General features: G+C 23.2%; 5 protein-coding genes and 1 non-coding gene across 6 annotated transcripts; 1 reads left to right on the top strand and 5 right to left on the bottom strand.

Annotated features, from left to right (window-relative positions):
- Positions 1 to 1488: 1488 nt before the first annotated feature.
- Positions 1489 to 2052, top strand: PmUG01_13056100 (conserved Plasmodium protein, unknown function; the record flags this gene model as incomplete). Its single annotated transcript, XM_029007567.1, has 1 exon — positions 1489 to 2052. The coding sequence occupies one exon, from the start codon at positions 1489 to 1491 to the stop codon at positions 2050 to 2052; it is 564 nt and encodes a 187-aa protein (XP_028863943.1).
- Positions 2053 to 2795: 743 nt separating this feature from the next.
- On the bottom strand, positions 2796 to 4640 carry RPN6 (26S proteasome regulatory subunit RPN6, putative; the record flags this gene model as incomplete). The annotated part of the gene is made up of 1 exon (XM_029007565.1): positions 2796 to 4640. The coding sequence occupies one exon, from the start codon at positions 4638 to 4640 to the stop codon at positions 2796 to 2798; it is 1845 nt and encodes a 614-aa protein (XP_028863942.1).
- A 1525-nt stretch (positions 4641 to 6165) lies between these two features.
- PmUG01_13055900 (U1 small nuclear ribonucleoprotein C, putative) lies at positions 6166 to 7938 on the bottom strand (the record flags this gene model as incomplete). Its single annotated transcript, XM_029007564.1, has 1 exon — positions 6166 to 7938. The coding sequence occupies one exon, from the start codon at positions 7936 to 7938 to the stop codon at positions 6166 to 6168; it is 1773 nt and encodes a 590-aa protein (XP_028863941.1).
- Positions 7939 to 9354: 1416 nt separating this feature from the next.
- PmUG01_13055800 (ubiquitin-40S ribosomal protein S27a, putative) lies at positions 9355 to 10939 on the bottom strand (the record flags this gene model as incomplete). The annotated part of the gene is made up of 3 exons (XM_029007563.1): positions 9355 to 9615; positions 10392 to 10477; positions 10837 to 10939. 3 exons carry the CDS (start codon positions 10937 to 10939, stop codon positions 9355 to 9357), a joined length of 450 nt encoding a protein of 149 aa, XP_028863940.1.
- PmUG01_13055700 lies at positions 9881 to 9964 on the bottom strand. The gene has a single exon (XR_003751957.1). It is a non-coding gene; the product is annotated as an uncharacterized ncRNA (small nucleolar RNA).
- A 1516-nt stretch (positions 10940 to 12455) lies between the features above and the next one.
- On the bottom strand, positions 12456 to 15975 carry PmUG01_13055600 (U2 snRNP-associated SURP motif-containing protein, putative; the record flags this gene model as incomplete). Its single annotated transcript, XM_029007562.1, has 9 exons — positions 12456 to 13106; positions 13203 to 13317; positions 13439 to 13516; positions 13820 to 14436; positions 14666 to 14859; positions 15013 to 15112; positions 15332 to 15417; positions 15585 to 15669; positions 15913 to 15975. 9 exons carry the CDS (start codon positions 15973 to 15975, stop codon positions 12456 to 12458), a joined length of 1989 nt encoding a protein of 662 aa, XP_028863939.1.
- Between the last annotated feature and the right edge of the window lie 179 nt (positions 15976 to 16154).

Genomic DNA, 16154 nt, shown 5'->3' with positions numbered 1-16154 from the left:
ATATTTTTTTACATATTCTAAACTATATTAATGAATATGAAAAAATGCAACAACTTTATTATATGCATTTTTATTTACGTCTTTTCTTTACTGTCAAATGGTTTAATTTTTGTAGCTTTTATAAAAGTATTTGTTAATCTGTTTCTAGTCCCCGTTTAATTTTGCTTTTTCGTAATTGTAATTTTTATTAACTTGTTATTATTTGTCAAAACGGTGTATACGTCTTATTCATATTTTTTTAATTAATAAAATCTTCTTATTTTGCCCATTTATAAATAGTATTTTAATTTAAATCATAAACTATTCCTTTTCTTAATTGAGACATTTAACATTTATCATTTAACGTTTATCATTTAACATTTAACGGAAAGTTATTTATCAATTTAAAACAATCCCTATCCGAAACACTCTCTAAAAACAATTTTTTTTTTTTAAACTTTTAAAATAGTCAAAAAAATATATAATATTCTAAATAATTACACCTTTTTACAACGTTTCTTTTATTCTCTCATTAGCCTTTTCAAAAAATCATATGCCAAGGAAAATTAATAAAAAAGATTGTTTCATCAATAATGGGACCATGAGGTTACCCCGTTTTAATTTTTGTAGCTCATAATATAACAGCAAACATGTGTATATATATATGTATTATATATGTACGTGTGTATTTTCATGTATGTATATATATGCACACAAGGTAGAACGCATTTTTGTTGAATTGTGTAATTACTTTTTTTTGTACAAATTACACGCTTAAAGTAATTTGTTTATTTAATAACAGCATAATTTACATATAAAGTGAATAAAAATTTTCATTCATATTTTCAATCATATTTTATTTCATGTTCGCGCACCCATTTTATGAAGTATATACATATGTATAAATATTTATATATATATTTAATTAAAAATGTAAGCTTACGTACATATTAAAATAAATGCTGCATTTTTTAGAATATGTTTTTCGATTAAAACATATTCTTTACTTTTCATTTTTATTTTCCTTTTTTTTTATTCCCTCCTAAAGATAACAGTGTTCAATTTTCTTTTTTATAAATTAAAATATACATTTCAAAATGATCACAGAATATATATGGAAGAAAAAAAATCACTCTTTTTTATTTTTGTATAAAAAAGAAACTTATCCATATATGTTTACTATTTGCAATTTATTATATTTTGCCAAAACAGTGAAGATATAACTTTTGCCTGTTTAGGAATGTTCACATATACATATTATTTACACATTTTACATGTTTATACATATTGATGAAGCATAGTTTTAATGCTAAAAATATGCAAACGCTACCAGTGACTTCAACTTTTATATATTTTTCAAAAGAATATATAAAAATAATTCCTAATAAATAGTAGCAAAACACGCACAAATAAGCTTTTCATAGGGAATTAAAAAAAAAAAAAAGAAAAAGAAATGCAAAATACTTGTGAAGTTATCTACTGGGAAAAAGTATGTTATTATAAGTAAAAATGGCATCGGGATTTATAAATCTGACAAGAAAAAAGCTAGCTGGAAATCATATATATTTAGGAAAATGGCACGACTTTAACCAATGGAAATATATTGCACCAACAAATCTATTAGATATTATAAAACCAGTAGAAAAATCGAAGGTGATAAGTCCTACTTCTCATAATGATCAAGGAGACATATTTAGTTATTTAAATAGTACATATCATGGAAAAATTATAACAGTTGATGATTTAAATTCAAATAATTCAAAAACAAATAAAATTAGAGGAAGTGCTTTTCATGGTCCTGAAAGAACAGATGTCTTTCGATTAATATTATATAACAGGTTAAAACAGAAACAACCACAAAGAATTGTACCAGATATTGAACATATGAAAGATGCAAACAAAGTAGAAGTATCAATTGTTTGGTTTCTATGGTCATTTGTTTTGTTCTACTGTACTATGTGTATATATGGAAGTAATTATATAATCAAAAATAAATCCAATTCTTTTCCTTGGATGCCTAAAAGAACAGATGGTTCGAAGGGAGAAGGACCCATGTTTTGGTTTCTTGAGTAGACAAATATTAACTGCTTATAGGACGTATCAGTTTGCAACGCGCACGCATACATATGTCTGCGTAATATTTTACTTCCCCTTTATTTATTTATTTATTTATTTATTTTTAATACATATATATATTCATTAATATGTACAATTATTAACATATATATATTTTTTTTTTTTTTTTTTTTGCTTATACTTTTTCAACTTGTATTTTACAACTTATTTTTTAGTATGGAACGAAATATCATAATTCATTACAACAATTTCTCAAAAAATGTGTAAAGATAAACGCATAAATATGCGCGTACAGAAATACACGAACAATAGGTTTCTAAATATAAACACTTAAAAATACAAGCATAACAAAAATAAAAAAAAATTTTACGTTCCTACAAAAATGTAAATCTTCGCAATGCGTGTTATATATATATATATATATATATATATATATACATTCTCCAAGTGATCGCCCTGCCCACTTTAGCACAACTGTTCACCATAAAAAATGCATGGAAGAAAAAATTGTACGTCTCAAAAATGTTCTATGGTAAAATTTAAAAAAAAAAAGGTGCCTACGAAGAAATTTTCTAGCCGTGCTGGTTTGGAAAAAAAAAATAAAAATAAAATAATTCTTAAACGTTTCAGTACACCAATATAATCCGTTTCAAAATGAGTGCGCTTTTCTCTCTTTAAAAATATATATATAATGCATAATTTTTTTTTTTTTTTTTAAATTGCACAGTTCTATCTCACCCTTATATAGTCAACTGCGCTTTTTGATAGAGTATATCTACCGATTCCGTTAAATTGTTTATTATTTCTAAAACATCTTGATAATTTTTCGTATCAGGCATATCGTCATACAAAATCAAAATTCCAATATTCTGATCTAACGTTGCATTCAATTTTTTATCTAAAATCATTTCGGATAATTTAGAAATAATTTTATTTATATCTAAATTCAGTTTTTGACTAATATAATTTAAGTCAATACAACTATATGCTTCTATAATTTTTAATATGTTTTTTTCTAGTAACAGTTCATATAACTCTTTTAAATAATTATATATCACTTTATCAATATTGATAAGGAATATGTTTATTTTAATTATTTTCTCAAATACATCCAACGATCTATTTTCGTAGCATTTTGATATATCTAACAATATTTGTATTTCTTTATTTGGTATATAATTTAATTTGTTATTCTCACATAGGATAGTATTAATATCTTTTCTGTTGTTTTCCTCTAGTATTTTACATAATAACATATATTTTAAAGGAACAATAATTTTTAAATTTTCTATATTTAAATTTAAACCAAAATTTCCAAATACAATATTATTTTCTGGGAAAATGAAAATCGAATTTTCCGTTATCTTACAAGACTTAGACTCTAACAGATTTCCATAATTATCTAAAGTTAAATTTTTTATTAAGTCATAATTTAATTCAATTGGGTTCGTAATGCAGTAAATCTTTTCTTCATCCAGCTCTTGATAACTAGAACTTATTTTGCATATCATATCGCTATATATCAAATTAACGTTATTAGAACTGATATTCATTTCATCTAAATTTAAAACACTATTGCTACTATCATAATACTCATAAAACGTATAAAATGATAATAAAAATGGACTAATTTGACTTATGCTTTTTGTTTTATTTTGAGATGATATGGTACTTGTATTAATAATGTTATGAATAATAACAGAGTAAAAATCATTATGCTTCTTACTTAAAAAATCAAGTGTGTTGTTATGACTATTATATATATATGTGTATAATGTTTCATAACATTCATATAAATATATATAAGCACTTCTATAATCCTTTTCATATATAAATAATATACCTGATAATAAATCTATTTCACTATTAATATAAATAGCTGTATTTATAGTATTTGCTATATTTTTTGCAAATGTCAAAGATGCTTTCATTTTTGATGAATTTTTAAGTAACATATATATTTTTGTTTCTACAATATATAACTCAAGCAATAACGTTTTATCATCTACCTTCTTTACTTCTTTTAATAATCTTTCAATTAAACTTAAAGCTGTTTTATATTTCTGTTTTAATATAAAAAGAATAATTATTTTAACTTCTATACGACATCTTAAAAAGTTCCTTTTTTTTTCATATGCCCAATTAATGTACTTCTTAAATATTATATATAATGTACTTATATTACGAATCTTTTTAGAAATTTTTTCAACAATATTTCTTATTAATTTTGCTGTCTTTGCTTGTGGTAATACATTAAAATAATTTTCATTACTTGTCGTAAAATTAATTAAATTATCAATTTCCTTCTTATTAATATAATAATCACATAACAAATAAATTAACTTATCATTAATTTGCATCACCTTCTCATTTGTTACTCTTTTTTCAAACTCCTCTGGGTTACTGTTATCATTTATGTGCTTGTTCAATAGTATTATTTTGTTAATTAAATTATCACTCATATGAGGCATAATTATTTCATCCTTTATCTTCATATAGTTACATCCGCTTAGTGTGTCAACAGTTTTTATTATTTCGTTCTCTATTTCTTTGTATGCACTTTCTATCTCTTCAAAATTTTCCATTTTTTTGAAACTCCTACTAAATGTATGAACAGCTTTTGAGTAGATAAGAGTACGTAAGTTCGTCACAGTAAATTCGTGCCAACAAGAGTAAACTGGTGTTGACAAAATAGTGCGCGTAAATTTGTTAACCACAACTTTTTAGCTTAAATTCAGTTGGGCGAATTTGTTAGATATATTTCGCGCAGATAAACTGATATCTATGTAGTGATGATTCAGATAAGAGTATATGATGCAATTGTTTTAAACATGTGTATGCGAAAAAAGGAAAATGAATGTATTATAAATAATAATACTGGTAAACATCAGAGTGGAAAACAATAAAATAAGATAATTATATAATATATGATATGTGATATATGATATATGATATAGTACATTTATTATACAAATCAAGAGCTATGTTAAAAAAAAAAAAAATGTACAGCTATTTATAAATGACTCATTAATAATAATATTAAGGCATGTTTTTATAATATTTAGCGATGCATTTTGTTTATCTTTTTTTTTTTTCTTCCTCAATTTTACTTAATCATAACTAGGATTTTCAAATTTAAATAATCCTTTCGTGCATAACGATGAAATTCCCTCTTTTTTTAAAGTGAGTTATGTTTAAAATGAACACTCGTTCAGCAGGTATATTATCTAGTTTTGATTTAAGGATATATTACAAAAAACGATAATTTTATTTTATCTTTCTTTTACACGATATATTATTCTTATAGTTCTTAAGTTTAAGATAATTTATATCTTATTTATTTTTTTTTTTTTCGTAAAATATAGTCAAGCGTTATACACCTTGTTTTATTGAATTTTTTCTAATTACCTTTTATTTATGTGTACACGTGTATGCATCATATATTTTTTTTTTTTTAAATTAAAAGTTTCATGTTTTATGTTAATCTGATATGCTTTGTGTATAAAACTTTTTTTTCGAAGTAATCTTAAGAATTCATTTTAAATGTTATCTGCTTATGAAATTTTTTAAGTTTTCTGTTTTTATTTTTTAAATATAGTTTTTCCTAATTTTTTCATTTTATCGCCAGAATATCTTTGATTATAAATATATGTTAAATATTTGCTTTATTTACATTTTACGTAAAGATATTATATTTTTACTTTTATCATTCCTTTTTTTCTAACAATGTTAATCACCTTTATACTACTAAAAATGTGGACTCATATGTGTATGTGCATATGTACATATGTATACTAAAAAAGGTTTAAGATAATATATTTATGTTAACACAAAAAAAAAAAAAAAAAAAATGCCGTAAAAGATCATATAGCATGGTTAGTACTTAAGCATATAATTAAGGAAAATGAGTATGCAATAACTCCTTATGAACTCGGTTAGTTACAAAATAGTTACGTAATTTTCGAAGTAAAGCCTTACAATTAACAATATATAAATAAATAAATACATATATGTAGACATATGGACAGGATTTGGAATATGACCAATTTATTGTAAAATTTTAAGAATACTAGGCAAACTACCAATTTTTATGCAATATAAAAATTTTCGTTATGAAATTTTTTTTTTATTCTGTATTGACTTAATACTCCTTTTAGCAAATTCCACTTTTTTATTGAGGTTTTTATCAATAGCCTTTTTATATATAGGTTTGCTAACAAATTTAAATTCTTGGTTTAAAAATATATCTTCATTTTCTAATTCCTTTTTCTTTACATAAAATTCATTATGCGCAGAATATTCATAACGAATATCTTCCTCCAACTGAGTAATTTCTTCTTTTTCTATTTCCTCTTTTGATTTTATATTATAAAAAATTTGTTCAATCTTTTCATTTGAAATTGTATTTATCTCACTATCTTCAACGGATTCCCACGCACCTGGTTTACTAATCAAATCGATTTTAACTTTACCACCTTCCTCAATTTGTTCCTGTGTATTCGGCTTATCCGTTTTCTCTATATTTTCCTTTTTGTTGTGTATCTTTTTTTTTTTATCATCTGGAATAGAAACTGTGCTATCCGCTTTCTTATAAAACATAGAAATATTTGTATTTTTGTTCTTATTCCCAATATCTAAATTATTTTTATTTAATTGTTTTTCCTCCTCTATATTTGTGTAATATGTTTTTTCACTTTTTTTATCAAGTTTACTTTCTCCTCTAAAATTATTTCCTCCATTAGTTATATTTTCTTCGTTCATATATGTTTTATCTTTTTCACATTTCGCATACTTTACATCCCTTTCATCCGATTTACAAGTTGATTCTACCATTGTACTTTTAGCATCTCTACAGTTCTGTTCGCACGAATTAAATGAAAACGCGTTATTTATATCTTCATAATTGCCACTGCTTCCAGTGCGTTCTGTAGTAACATTAATAATGTTGTTCTTGCTATTACTCTGTAATTTGTCTATTTCCTTCTTAGGAGTTAAGATCATCTGTATTTTTTCCTCTTGTCCTTTATCTTCAACTGTAATTTCATCTTCTCTGTTTAATAAATTTAAATTATTGTTAACACCATAATAACTATTCTGAGCAGAGTTTTGGAAATGACTTTCATAATAACCACTTCTATTTAAATTTTCCTGATTCGGTATAACATCCAATTTGGTACTATATACTTTATTTTCATTAGGATTACTAAAGTTTTTATTTTTTTCTGTAATCTCATCACACTGATTGATATAGTTAATCAAACTACTAATTGTGTTCACTGAATATTGCCATATACTTTTTGAACTATAAATATTATAGTAATAAAAATTATTTGAATTATAATCAAAATATTTAAACCATCCATTTTGTTCAGAAAATGTTTCATATTCGGGTAAATAATCGAAAAAGTCTTTCGGTTTTTCATAGGTAATTCCATTTTTCAATCTGTTATAGAATAACAGCGATCCTGTATCTTCATGTATCATAACCACCCACTTCTTATTATTACCCTGACCACTGCTAACATAATTAGTAACATTATTACTTGTGATATTATTACTACTATTAGAAATTCTGTTTTTATTATTCGAATGGCATGTATTCAAATTAATGGAACTATTTGACTTATTGGATATATCGTTCTTCTGTAAGTCCGAAAGAAACTTTTTTTCTACATTTTCTAATTTTTTTAATTCTTTTTCAATGAATTCTTTGTCTTTCGTTTCTTGTTCTCTTCTTTTAAAAGATTTGTTTAGCAAGTTTTTAAAATTCTCAATATGTCTGGTACTCCTTTCATGATTTTTTATATTAACTTTATGCCCAGATATCCAACAATTACAAGTTTCACAGTAGTGCTTTTTTGAGCTTACCCAGTAGTCTGTCATATGTACTTAAATATAATACTATAAAACACAATTTAATTCATTTTTTTTTTTTCTTATTTTTTATGTGCCACATTTATTTAACATTCTTTTAAAATTTACTTTATTCTCAACACTCCCCTGAGCGCTATTTATTTTAAAAGTATGTCCCTCTTTTAAACTATATTTATGTATACATACTTGTTAAATAAAACTTTATATACCCCTATGCAACATGTACTTCAATATTTATAATAATATCTGTTCCATTTAATTTTTTGTAATTTTTCAAAAAATTTTAATATTCATTGATTTTTATTTTCTTTCGAAACTTTATAAGATTGGCATTTTCTCTGATTTTTAGTAAAATTTTTTTTTTTTTATTTTCCATAAAATTTACATTATATTGTAAATTATTAAGGTAAATAAAAAATGTACTTGATAATTTGAAGAACTTATGAACAAAAATAAATACATAAATATATATATATATATATATATATATATAGACGTCCTATTTCTCCATCTTATTTTTTAAAAAATTGTAACACGACCACTCAAATAAACAAATGTGGCACACATATTTTTCATTTTAAACGTTCATATAGCAAATATATATATATATGTATTGGTATATAATACCTGCATATATTTTTCTTGCTATGTAACCCACGAGATAATAAACAATATTTTTTCTCACTATTAGCATGTATTTAATATTTTATACATGTCATATATCGCTACATTCTTTTTACTTTTTTGCATTCACAAAGTAATTTTTCAAATTAACCTCTTATTTTTTTTTTTTTATTTATTAAAAAACATTATTATATATGGCTAAAAGGTTTTATAAAATTTTTTTTCACATTTTAAATTATATTCACTTATTTTGGGGCATTATTCCATTTGTTGAGTATTTTTTTGCGTTCTTCGCCCTACTATTTAAAAGAAAAAAAATTTCATATTATCACTTTAAACGAACATGTATGTATACAGTTGTCTTAATTAATTTCATATATTTTGTATATATTTTAATATACATATATATATATATGCGTACATACATATAAAAACATTTAAAAAATTATCATTTTTTTCATAATTACAATGTTTATTCATAATAAATGTACAATATTGTTTCTCCTTTAAGAATTTTGGTATTTGTTTCATACTATTATCACTTCAATTTGTTTTATTAACTTATTAATTTTTTTTTTTTTGCGAGGTTTTCATAAAATGTGCATAAAAATTGATATAAAATTATAAACACTTAAATTTTTTTAGATCAATAAATTATAATATTATTAAGTATTCTTAGTTTTTTATTTTTTATTGTAAGTTTTAATAATAAAGTATATGTATATTTAATAAAAAAAAAAAAAAAAAAAAAAAAAGGAAGACTGCTTTATAAAAAGATGTTTACGCAATAATTTCAAAAATTTATTTTTTTATAATTGTATGATGGCATCTTCCACAGTAGTCTCTATTAAAATGAGAAGCCATTAATGTTCCAGGGGCACAATTATCACATTGTCTTTTTAATCTAAATACTTTTCCGTCATCTCCAACTTTATAAAACTTAAGTACAGCCAATTTTACCTTTTTTTTTTTATGTTTTTCTTTCTTGGGTTTCTTATAAACCTTCTTCTTCTTTTTTTTACCACCACCAAGTAAACCGAAGTTTAAATTTAAAGTATATGCCTAAAAATGAAATTCGATTAAATAAATAATAAAACAAAATGATAATAGTATCTCCTAAAATGGCAAACAAAGAGGAGAGTTAACTCCATAGTTACATATAATCCGCAATTTGTTTTCTATCTTTTTTCAATATGGAATACTCCAATTAAAAAATAAAAATAAAACAACGTAAAAAAGGTGTACAACACCCCTTAATGTATATATTGAAGTACAAATAAAATATTTATCAAAAAAAAAAAAACAAAAAAAAAAAACATATTTTTTATTTTTTCAGACAACATATTAAGACGAACATATTTAATATTCTCATGTCCCTACTTGCTTTGACTTTTTTTATCATCATTAAAAATAAAAATAATACTTTAAAATTTAATTATATATAAAATAATTAATCAGACAAAATTGCTCACACGATAAATGCGCATGCAAAAACCAAAATGAATGCAATTAACTAGGTGCAAACACATACGTAAATAATAAAACAAAATTAACATTCGTATTCTTGTACATTCAAATGCTTGAAGAAAGTTGAACACATTTGTTGTTCTCTCATATCACTATAATTACATACTTTTTTAATGATCATAAAAAAAAAAAAATATATACAGTAACACTGCACTGTTGTTCATTCATAAACATAAATATATTCAATAAATGTAATTAATATTCTCCATACATTTGCACCCTTATTTTATTTTTTTTTTTCCTCTTATATGCACATTTGTTTTTTCTATTTTAATATATATAATATTTTCTTTTGTCATTTTTCAACTTACAAATTCGGACTCGTCAATTTCAATTAATTCTTCATCTCCTAATGGACGACCATTTTTGTATAACTTTTGAACCTCATAAGGAATGCCTATAATTTCATTTTTTAAATATATTGGGAGTAAAAAAGGTAGATGAAAAAAAATATACATATATACACATAAATATACATATATAAATATATATATATTATATAAAGTTGGAACATTTCGTGGAATATAAATTTCACAGTATTATCACTATGACCACGAAATAAAAGCTAATCGAAAATTAAAAAAAGGTATATATCTTTATAAAAATGTAATATTGCTATTCATAGTAAGAATTACAATATATATTAACTCCAAAAAAAAGATAAATAAAATACATCGTACGATATAAAATATTAACAAAACGCGTAAAATAAAGATAACGCCTATGGGCTGCTATCAAATATTTCCAGATGCTAACCTTTTAATACAGATATTTGCTCTTTAACATTTTTTATGGTACTTACATCAGATGACTCAATACACAACGAGTCATCATAAGGAATGTTTATAAGAATTTTCATATTGAATATGAATAAAATATAACAATAAAAGTGTTTAATTTTTAAGTTGTTTATGAAAAATATTCGTAAAGATAAAATAAAAAAAAAACATATATATATATATATATATATTTTAAATACAAAAAGGCACAAAACTTGTTACGCTTTAAAAAAAATTCATTTATGTGTTTTTGGTAAATTTTTTATTTTTTTTTAATTTTGTCACTATTAAAGCATATGGGCATTTAACCTTTTACAAAAATTATTTATTGTAATAATTGCGCTGACAAATATTCGTATGTTTTTTTTTTATATATTAAAATAATACGAACAAAAATCTCTTCACATTTAACATTAAACATACGGTAAGTTAATAACGCACTAGTGATTGAAGTGGTAATTCAATTGGGTTATAAGTACATCTGTATATTTTTAAACATAAATATTAAACGAACCTGCTTTGCATGTGTATATATGAGTAGTGGGTATTTTTCCTATATATATAATAAAACGTATTACTTTTTCATTGATTTTCCACAAAATAAGTTTAAATGAGTAATTGGGGATATAAAAAATGCAACTAGCATATAAATATTTCAAATTTTCATATCTCTATAATTTTTTCTCTTTTTTTCTTTTATCATAGAGGCTCAACAAACATTGCAAAAAGGCTCTAAAAGAAAAAACATATATGTATGCATATATATAAGCAGTATAACGTTATATATATAAACAAAGCATCGTATTAATTTTGCGTATATGTAGTTGCGTAATAACACTGTTATCAATTTCTTCACCTTTTAAAAAACAAATAAAAAAATATATGAGATTATTCTTACCTTAAAATTTTAAATAAGTGCTTAAGGTTTTCTTCATTTTCGTAATAAAATAAAAAAATATAACACTTCTGTGACAATGTTCATTTTATTCATTTAATAAAATTACCATCACTGTACAGTGTGATTATTTGTAATATATTACACACATTTCTCAATCAAAATTTTTAATTTCTATGGTGAAATGTTATGTTAAAAAGTTGTATGGCTTTATATTTTAGTACATCATTTGTGAACACTTTTTCTTTTTTTTTTTTTTTGATATAGCCAAACTGTTGTGAAAAAAAAAATATCCATTGTAATTATATCCATTATCATTCAAATTTCATATGAGCCATTTTTATATTGACAAAATTGGTGTACTTTGTGGTGTTTAAAATAAAAAATTAATTAAAACGATACAATAAATAAAAAAAAAAAAAAAACAAAAAATAACTTATACGAAAGAATAAAAAAGGTAAGCTTTAAATTGAATTTCAACGTATGAACATAATTTATAAAAGTAAACGTCTACATACATACATAGATTGATATATACATATATATGGGTATATATAAACATAGAAACTTGAAAAAAAAAATGCAGGAAAGTTACATTTGCACATATTTATAGATTTTCATTGTTGTAGTCATAACATGATAGTCATATAATGTTTAAAAAAAAAAAATAATAATTACTTTTTCTTAAATTTTTTATCATTTCATAACACGTTAACTGCATGCTTCTCCTCTGCGTGTAGGACAGTATCATTTTCTTCAAAGCCTAACGTGAAAATCTTTTTATTCTCATTTTGTAATATAAAATTCATGTTATTTTTCCTATTTATTATATTAATATCATTACTACAAAAGTCATCATATATTAATAAATATTTAATTTTCTTTTTTTTACTAAAGCTCTCATCGAAATATAATCCTCTCTGTTCACATAATCGATTTAATTGATTATCATCTTTCATAAAGTAAGAAAATGCATTTTTTCTTAAATTTAATGGATAACTTTTTAATTCATCAAAAAATTCAATTTTTGTTCCATCCAAATCTTTATCATAATCCGATTCATGTATTTCATTTTTTATATAATTTAATTTTTTATTTGATAATAAACATTTTAACCCATTCATAAAAAAGGTATTGTAAATTGCCCAAATATCCCACATATGAAATATATTAACAATAGAATCTGTAAATATTTTTGCTTTTATTTTACTATCACATTTTTTTATATTTTTTCTAAAATAAAAAAATATGCGAGGTAACTCCTCTTCTATATGCTTTCTATAAGACCATGAAGAGTAAAATTGATTACTGCAGTTGTATAATATGTCTGATAATAAATAAACTAAATTTATCTAAAAAGTTGGAATAAATGTACAAATAAAATATATTAGTGTATACAAAAACTAAAGCAAAAATTGCACCAAATTCATCGTATTTTATATAAATACCTTTTTCAGCATGTCATATTTTAAATCTGTTAAAAAACTAGAAATTGTTTTTACAATGTCTAAACTGAAATCACTGTGCCTTGTACAAAATATCATCGCACGGCATATACTTACCCTAAAAAGGAAAAGAAAAAAAAAAAAGAAAAAAGCATATTCAAATACATATAACACATTTTACCGAAATGCGACAACTTTTTTTATGGGAAATACGAATATGAACAAGATTGTGAACGTACCTCTTTTTATTTAAATTATATATGATGTTAATAAGCTTATTTTTCTTCTTTTCATCTATTTCGCACTTTTTACTTCTCCTACAAAAAACAAAAAAAAAATTAATTAAGCGAATACAAAGCGGCAATAAAAGATTAATAATAAAATGGTGATATGGAGGTAATACGGAAATAATATGCCGGTAATATAACGGTAAACACAGCAGTAAACACAGCAGTAAAAACAAAGGTATGGATAACAATTTCAACGCTCTGATAGCAGTTTTCTTTTAATTAAAATAACAGAATGCATTTACTAAGTTTTAATAATATTCTAAATATATATATTATAAAAGATAATCTTCCAAGAATTTTAGTTCTAATTCTTTTTTTCATAAATATTACGTTTTCTCCTGTTTTTTGGAAATATTCTTCTTCGTATTATTAAGTTTAGGAGGTATATAAACATAACTATTTTCGAACATTTGAAAAGGGTCCACTCTCCAATTTTTGTAACTATCTCCTTGTGCAAAAGAAAAAACTCTCCATTTATAATAATAGAATAAATCAGAGGTATTAAAAAGAAAATCGAATAAAGGGTTCTCTTTTTCATTTTTTTTTATTGTTTCTTCAAATGTGTATCCTTCTTCCGTAACATATTTAGCTAACAAATCAATTATTCTTTTCAATTTTTTATCTTCTGGTAATAATACTTCGATTTTTTTATTAGAACTAATATTGCAAGTATTATTTTTATCAAAATTAAAATTATTAATTTCTGCTTTATTATTATTTAATATTTTTGGTATAGCTTTACTCCAACCAATCCTCACAACATTTCCAAACATTTCTACACCGTCCAAAGCATCCTTTGCATTTTCTGCATCATCTTTATTTTCAAAGCAAACAAAACCGCAAATTCTAGCCTTTTTTTTGTCTTCATCTTTACGAGGGTACATTATTTTCACACTGTTTACTTTTCCAAATTTCCCGAATCTTTGACATAAATATTCCTCCGTAACCTACAAGTAAAATACAAAATAAAATAATGACATAGTAAAATATTCGATGATGAAATTATTCCCAATTCTACTATTAGTTGTGAGTCATTGAAATTTTACCCTATTCACATATGTTGATAATGTAAATATTTCTATTTTTATTCTCATTATTAACACAGCTAAATATACATATACATAATATATATAAATATGGACGCATTCCTTGTCATATGCACAATTTCTTTTTTACCTCAGGTGACAAATTTCCCAAGTACAGATTCGCAACCCGTTCTTTCCTTGAAGTATAAGCAAACAGCGTTTCATTTTTTTCTATTTCTATTATTTTTTTATTAATTTTAAGTTTTTCTTCTTCAGACTTAGCTAGTTGAGCTTTTTCTTTAAGAATTTTCCTTTCATCCAAAATTTTTTGTTTTAATTTAATTTCTTTAATTATAAACAAATAAATTTTTTAAAAGATTAAAAAAAAAAAAAAAATTTTGTAACTATTTATAGACATGTATAATACATATTAACAATATTTTTGTATGCATGCATTTTTTTTTTTTTTTCTTTTTTTAATTATAAAAAATGTGTAACCTTCTAAAAAACTATCTATTTCCTTTACTTTTCCCGTATTACTCTTATTATTATCTGATTTTTCGTCTAATTTTTTTCTTTCTTCATTAAAATAATCACTCTGACATTTGAAAAAACACAAAATGTATAAAATATAAAATATTATAACAAAATAAAGATACTTTAATTTTGCATAAATATGTCATATTTCCGTATTTTCTTTAAAAATGTGATTCACTTAAACATTCATTTATATATATACTCATATACACATATATGTATATATATATATATATATTTAGATGTATATATGTATGTAAAATATTTCTAAGGATTTTACCTTCGTAAATTTACTCCTTCCTTTTTTCTTATTTTCCTCCTCTGTTGATACATATGTAAAACTTGAAGGGTTCAAAAGTTTTCCACCTAGTTGAATAGATCAAAAATAGAAGAAAGTACATAAATGAAAATAATACTTCTCTTATAGAAGTGAATATATTACATTATATATATATATATATATATATATATGTACCAATTCGTGCACTTGTTCATTTTAGTTGTCTTTTTATAATCTAATTTTTTTTTTTTACTTTTAACAAATTTATTTCCTCTTTCATGCGCATTTCCCTCAAATGATCGAACAAATTCAGCGTAAATTTTTGCATTTTCTTGTTCCTTTTGGAATTATTCAGACGAATTGAAAAAAAAAAAAAAAGGAAACATCATATTTATATAAAATACACAAGTATATACGTTCTACTGCGATTTTTGGCATATAAAAAAATGCGCCCTACACATGTAACATGTAAATATATGTATAAATATATACATACATAAATACATATATACAAATCTCACAAGTTATACGTTTAAATTTTTTTAGTATAAGAATATTTATGAATATTTCTTAATTCTTACATTTAATTTTTCTTCCTCAATGTCCTTTTTCCTCTTTTTGTTTCTGTTCAGATGAATATACATTCTCAATCTACGTATTTACATATATATATATATATATAAATATTCATTGTTTCTGTTTAGTTTTTTTTCCTCTACTTTTTGTGCATTTTATAAAAACTTCTGCTAACATTTCTGATCATTTATACAATTGAAAAACTAACATTTAAAATTTAAGAACTATTTTTTAATTTCATAATTTT

Source organism: Plasmodium malariae (genome assembly GCF_900090045.1).
Source record: "Plasmodium malariae genome assembly, chromosome: 13".
Lineage (NCBI taxonomy): Eukaryota > Apicomplexa > Aconoidasida > Haemosporida > Plasmodiidae > Plasmodium > Plasmodium malariae.
The sequence above is the reverse complement of the archived record's forward strand: the minus strand, read 5'-3'. Positions and strand labels throughout refer to the sequence as shown.